This window comes from Suncus etruscus, chromosome 10 (genome assembly GCF_024139225.1).
Source record: "Suncus etruscus isolate mSunEtr1 chromosome 10, mSunEtr1.pri.cur, whole genome shotgun sequence".
Taxonomy (NCBI): Eukaryota; Metazoa; Chordata; class Mammalia; order Eulipotyphla; family Soricidae; genus Suncus; species Suncus etruscus.
The window spans coordinates 1,509,756-1,516,887 of NC_064857.1; the positions used below are offsets into that span (position 1 = coordinate 1,509,756).

The 7,132-nt window shown below is 45.9% G+C and overlaps 1 protein-coding gene across 2 annotated transcripts in view; it reads right to left on the reverse strand.

The window, feature by feature from the left end:
* Positions 1–6,061, reverse strand: part of ATP6V1H (ATPase H+ transporting V1 subunit H) — an 89,714-nt gene extending 83,653 nt beyond the window's left edge. For both annotated transcript variants that reach the window (XM_049781918.1, XM_049781917.1), the window contains exons 1-2: positions 5,940–6,061; positions 3,914–4,061 (exon numbers count right to left, since the gene is read on the reverse strand). In XM_049781918.1, coding sequence (XP_049637875.1) covers positions 3,914–4,026 — 113 coding nt within the window. In that variant the 5' untranslated portion in view covers positions 4,027–4,061; positions 5,940–6,061. The remainder of the gene's footprint in view (positions 1–3,913; positions 4,062–5,939) is intronic.
* Positions 6,062–7,132: the final 1,071 nt, after the last annotated feature.

Here is a 7,132-nt window from a genome sequence, read left to right on the forward strand (position 1 = left end):
CTAGTGTGGGCCAAAGCCCCAAAGAGACCAAAGACCATCTCCATGAAAGTTGAACTTTCTGTCTTGCCGTTTTGCAGTTCATTTCCATTCACGAAGAGCAAAGAGATCAGGGCCAGACCTGGCAGAGCAGAGATGCTCTCGCCTGGCAATACAGGGTGAAAGGCGTCATTAGAAGGAGGTCAAATTTATGAGGCATGTGGTCCAGGATGCCAAGAGGTCACCCCACCTCCTACCTGTGCTGGCATGTAGCAATCTGGCTGAAATCTGCCTCCCCTACACTGTCAAGAGTAAACTTGCCTCCCCTCTGAATTCTAATTGCTGACTGTTATGCAAGTAGTCCCTAATCTACCAAGAAGGACTCTGGTCTCTTCCCCAACAAAGCACACTGAACACAGCACCGGGCCTAAGAATTCCTCCTTCCAAACCACCCTCTAATCTCAGAGATGGCCTTCTCCACTCTCTTGGCCCTGTTCTAAGAGTCTACACGACTATCTCCTGCTCACATCAAAGTCTCCACCTCGATCTTCCCCATAAGAAAAGAGAAAAAGATGGGGCCAGAGCAGTGGCACAAGCGGTAAGGCGCTCGTCTTGCACGTGCTAACCTAGAATGGACCACCGTTCGATTCCCCGGCGTCCCAAATGGTCCCCAAAGCCAGGAGCAACTTCTGAGCGCATAGCCAGGAGTAACCCCTGAGCGTCACTGGGTATGCCCCCCCCCCAAAAAAAAAAAAAACAACAGAGAGAGAGAGACAGGGAGGGAGGGAAGCCAGGGAGCAGGGAGAGGGGCCAACGGAAGGAAGGAGAGACAAGGACGAGAGGGAAAAGATGACTGAGAGGGAGAAGAGAGAGAAAAGAGACAGAGGAGAAGGAGAGGAAAGAGGAAGAGGGAGGAGGGGCGAAGAGGGCAGAGGAGGAAGATGGACAATGCTGCTCCCTAAAGAAAGTACTAACAATCATACTTGGACCCCAGAGAACTGATCAGAAGGTCAAAAGGGAAGAAGCTTGATCAGATTCTGGCACTTTCACTGCTACCTTCAAAGAATAACAAGATGAACTTGTGGGATAGGGGGAGTGGATTAAGCATAATCCACAAATTTCACTTTAAAACGGAAAATCTGTGGGTCGTCTTCAGCCTCCAACGATCTGCAAGTTTTTTTCCTGGGAGGCTCACGCCCTACCCACCAATGTTCTGACAGCAGGAACATTTGGTAAAAGTTCATACACAGAAACCTAGATAAGGGGATCATTTCTTAAAGAAAAGAAACATATGACATGGACAAGAGAACTGAGGAAAGGAGGAGAGTGACTACTTCTGTGGTCTGTGGTGTGAGGAGGAGAAAAGAGAAAGCCATCAAAAACTTCCACCTAACAAATATCAAAGTATTACTGCCAGAGCATGCCCAGAGACCCAGTTTCATGGGAACAATTACAGTATTTTGGTTAAAAACAAGGCACTCCCTGGCCTTGTTCTAAACATACCCATGACTAAAAACAAAAAAGCAGAGCTTGAAATCCTGTCTGCCAGGGAACTGATGCCACAACACAAATATAAGCAAATACAGAAAACATCAGAAAGTTCCTCTCATGGGCTCAAGTCCGTGGGTCCACCTTAGCCCAAAAGCTAATTCGAAATGGCTGAAAGAATGAAAGCAAGGCCTCAAACCATGAAACTCCTAGAAAATACTTAGAACTGACCTTGCCAATCACTTCTTAGATGACCCCGTAAGAACAGTCAACAGAGCAAAAACACAAGATTACATCAAACTGTAAAGCTCCTGCAGAGGATAAACAATCCATAAAGTGAGCAGACTGGGAACACTACCCAGAAACCAGAGTGGGTTCACATCTAGTAAGGAACTCAGATGACCCAAGACTCAAAAACAACCTTATTAGTTTTTATCTTTAATTGTTTTATTTAAGCCCCATGGTTACAAAATTGTTCATTCTTGGGTTTCAATCATACAATGTACACCATCCTTCACCAGTGCACCCCTCCTGCCACCGATGTCTCCCATTTCCCCCCATCCCCCATCCCCATTTCCATTCCCCGCTGTCTCTAGGGCTCTCTCTCTCTTTTTCTTTCTCTCTCTTTCTTTCTCTCTCTGTCTCTGTCTCTCTCTCTCTCTCTCTCTCTCTCTCTCTCTCTCTCTCACACACACACACACACCTTCCTTTCTGACACTGTGGTTTGCACTATTGTTAATGGAGGGGTACCATGCATGTCACTTTCTCCCCTTTCAGCACCCAGTTCCAAGCACCGTTGTCTTAGTAGACCCTTCTCTATTCAACTGCACTCAATGCTCTTGGTGTGGATCTTCCTAACCTGGGCTGGACCTCATGACCCTTATCTCTATTGTCTCTGGGTATTATTACCATACTATCTTGTGGTGCTTATATCCCACAAATGAGTGAGAATATTCTATATCTGTCCCTTTCTCTCTGGCACAAGAATCTCCATATCCATCCATGTCTAAGCAGATTTCATGACTTCAATTTTCCTGACAGATTCATACTATTCCATTGTGTAGACACCCCACAGTTTCTTTAGACACTCATCTGTTGTCAGGCACCCGGGTTGTTCCCAGATTCTGGCAGCACAGAGGGCATTTTAGTATTGCGGAAAACAGCCTACTTACAGTGGGGATGGGAGTCACACAGATACTTCTCCAAAGACAAGAGAATAACTGAAAGGCATTTAAAGAGTTGCTCAGTATCACTTTCACCAGAAAAATGAAAATCAGAACCATGATGACCATCACTCACACCTGTTAAGGTGGCTATTACCAAAAAAAAAAAAAAAAAAAAAAAAAAAACCCAAGACTTGGTGGTAAAGCCACATAGAAAACAATTATGATTAAAACCGGGTGAGAGGGAGCGATATACTACAAGTGTGATTGCCTCACAGGCAACCAACTGGGACTGGGGTTTGGTGATGGTTGTTTTGGTGGGAAAGCCCCCCACCCAGCAATGCTCAGGGGTTACCCCTCAGTTTCACTCAGCAATCTGGTAGGTGAGTGGGACAAATAAGGGATGCCATGGATTGAATCTGGGTCAGATGTTTTGCAACCTAAGTATCCTACCCACTATATGACCATTCTGGCCCCAACCAACAAAGATTTCAGCCTCAGCAACATATGTGGTCCCCCTATCAGTAGTGATCCCTGAGAACAGAACCAGAAGCACTGAGAACAGGTACATGTGGCCCAAAAACAAATACACACACACACACACACACACACACACACGCACACACACACACACACACACACAGAGCAAATGCACACTTAGCTTTACAGGTATACAGGGCACTGATAGATAAAAATCTTAACACACACCAGAACAGAAAAGAACTAAAATTCACTAGTAATACTATCATCACGCTGATGCTCACCCTGCACTATACTTAGACCTTAAATGCACTCACTCTTTTAGTAACGACTAACTAAACTAACAACTAAAGTAACAACTAACACACAACTGTGTGGAATACATCTCCCATCTGGCATTTTTTTCCTGAGATTCAGCAATGTTAAGTGATGGGCCTAAACCTACCAAAGGAGCCAGAATTTAAACCAGGTTTGGACACTCAAACACTAAGATTTCCTATCATTATCTGGGCCATGATACATAATATGCATCCACTCCCTTCCTCCTCACTCTAAGGTCCCTGCACACTCTCCATGCTGACCACTCATTCAAGAGATGCAACTCTACAGAGAGAGTACGCCCCATTTTCTGCCCCCCCCCCCAAAATTCCACTGTGTGCACTGGCTCCCTCTGACAGAGCATTAGTCTAAAGGGAAGTAGTGTCTTGCCTACACATCTCAGTGTTTCCCAGCGTTTCACTCATGGAGGCATGACCGCAGATGCAAAAGCACATGCTTCACCCTGACTCACGCGGCGGGCTACTCACTGCAGATAGGATTGCCAGTTCACTTTGTTGGCACGAACTTCCGCAGCCTTAGCAGCAATAATATTCGTTGGAACAGCTGCATCCACAGCACCCCGGATATCCATTTTGGTCATTTAAATTTGATGGTGTGTAATCTTCCTTAACAGATCTATTGAGATGCAAGATATTTTTAAAGTGTTGTCATTTTTTTTTGCTTTGGGTCACACAGCAATGCTAGTAATGCTTCCTGAGGAATTTGCAGGGGAGCTCCAGGTTCTGGTGGGAGGGGGCATGCAGTGCTGGGGACAGAACCCAGGGCTGCTGCATGCACAACTCTACCCTTTTTGAGATCTCTCCACTGAAGTGTTAACAATGCTTAAGAACTAGTATTGCTAGTATCACCACCATTATTACCACCACTATACTCTACCGGGAGTTCAGTGCTAACGCAAAATATAAAGTGGAAAAAAAGCTCAACAGGCTCAGCAGATGCTTCCCCCGCAGATTGCCCAGATGAATGATCACATGGTTCAGCAACACAACTGAGAAAGATCACGCTGAACACTGAACAGGAAGAAACAAATAAAAATACTAAGTATCCTAAATACTAAACATTGTTATTGATATATTTCAAATATTGCCTATTATGCTTGGCTCCATAAATGTGTTCTCTGTACATTTTCACAAAGTTAACAAGAGCTCCCAGCATACAATGTTCTAACAAATCCTCCACAGTGAGATCTCCACCCATGCCCTCCCACATCCCATCCTGTCTCCCTAAGAGGGAGATTCTGGGAGAGCTTTTTGGCCTCAGAAATCGCTCCTGCAGGCTTGGGGACCATATGGGATGCCAGGATTCGAACCACCATCCTTCTGCTTGCAAGGTAAATGCCCTACCTCCAAGCTATCTCTCCGGCCCTTGGGGGAGCCTTTTAATCAGAAACCATGCTTAAATACAATAAGCACACATAACCGGAAATTGCATACAGCTGGGCCCAACCACTCCTCTTTTGCCAGAGGGGAAAAAGACAAAACCTATGCAAGACAAAGAATGCCAACTATTTCAGTGTTCCTTTCCTGGAACCAAATTTCTAAATTTGAAAAAAAAAAAAAAAAAAAAAAAAGCAGCCAATACTTTCTAAATCTCTCCCAGTGGAAACACTCAGTTCCTCAGCAGCAGATAGAGCTTTCTTTCTTTGCTCCGTCAATCAACACGGTCCTTTTTTTTCCATCAGCCTGGGGGAGAAAATCTGGGAAGAACCACTGCAATCTGGTGCAGCTAAAGGAGTGGAAAAACTTACCCTCCCATCTAGGTGAAATCCGGCAGCACCTCACTGCCAGCCTGCCAGCAGTGAGTTAACCAAATCCTTCTCTTTCTCTCCTCAGCTGGGTTAGTTATCAAGGCCACTCAAGCCAGCTTGGTCACACACCCAACAGCAAAAGGTTGGGCCCAGCAGTCCCAGAAAAGCTGAGGCTGGGGCCTAGCGACCTAGTGACCTTGGCCTCTCTGTTGGTAAAATGCACACACACACAGGCGATTTGTGCTGTGTATAAACAGGCGAAGGAGTGGCTCGGTGGCTTTCCAGTACCAACAGGCTCAGCCCTGCTGGGATCTGGGGGTGGGGGCAGGCAGGTCTGCAGGGAGGTCAGGATATCCCTGCAAGCCAACTTTATTATTTTGCATTGGGATGAACTCCTGGGGAGAGTATAATGGTGGTAATAATCGCGATGATACTAGTAATTCTAGCTCTTAAGCATTGTTAACACTTCAGTGGAGAGATCTCAAAAAAAGTAGAGCTTTGCATGCAGAGGCCCTGGGTTCTATCCTCAACCTAGTAGTTGAAGCTGCTGGGGAAGATATAAAAATAATAAAAATATTAAAAATAAACACCACCCTGGATGCCCAGAGCCTCTGCGGCCTACCCAGGGCAACCCCAGGCCTGCCTGCACCAGGGAGGCCTGGAGATGATCACAACCCCCGAATGGCCGCCCAGAGAGCTGCAAGGGGTCGGAGATGAGCCTGAGGACGGAGAGCAGCGGATCCTACCTGGTCCCAAAGTCCTGAGCGGCTGTGGGAGACTCGAACCCACCAGGACGAGCAGATTCCGCAGCCCGGAGACGTTGAGAGCCACCCAGAGAGAAGTCAAAAAAATGACAGGCGGGCCTGGTCACGTGACGCTGGGGCACGTGACTCGAAAGGGCGGAAGTTGGGCGTGAAGCCGGCCACCGGAAGGGCGGAAGTTGGGCGTGAAGCCGGCCGCCGGAAGCGTGGAGAGGTGCCCAGGGAAGGAAAGAAAAAAAAAAGGCAAGTGGATCTGGTCACGTGATACGGAAGGGCGGAAGTTGGGTGTGAAGCCGACTGCTGGAAGCGCACGAGGGTCTAAAAGCATCGGAGGAGCTTCGCGTTTCCCAGGAAGTATCTTTGGGGTCTCTTGAACACCAGCCCTTCAAGGTCTCTCTTTTTTTTTTTTAAATAATTTTTTTATTAGTACCTTTATTTATGACGTTTGATTACAAACATGATTGTAATTGGGTTTCAGTCATAAAAAGAACATCCCACCTTCACCAGTGCAACAGTCCCATCACCAATGCCCCAAATCTCCCACCTCCCTCCCCTGCCCTACCCCACCTGTATTTGAGACAGGCTTTCTACTTCCACCTTCAAGGTCTCTTAGGTCACAGTGTTTTTCAACCTTTTTTGTGCAAAGACACACTTTTTCTTTTCTTTTTTTAGATTTAAATTATTTATCTAAAGAAAATGTATCACATTGTTGTCATAACTGATCACAATACATTTGTTTGGAGATGACAGAAAGCAAAGTTATTAAAAAATAGAAAGAGAATAGAGAATTTAAAAAATGGAAGAAGGAGAGAGAATTCATTAGCAGTTATATCTGTGAAACTTCTTTTATCATCTATAAAGTCATTAAGGCAATAGCCGAAGATTTAATATGCTCCCATTTTTTTCTCCAGAGATGGGAAATACATTTTAAACAGTGTGTGTGTGTGTGTGTGTGTGTGTGTGTGTGTGTGTGTGTGTGTGTGTGGCAATTGTCATTTGAGTAGACACAGCAAAATATGGAAGAAATTGGAAAAACACCTTTGGCCTAAAAAACAGGGAGATCTTACCCCCGAAGCACCTTGGCATAAGACCAACTCCAGGCTCCAGGCAGACTCGGTTGTCCAACCCCTCGGTGGTCAGCTCTTCAGTCTCATGGTTGTTGCTGTCAGGTTTCTGTA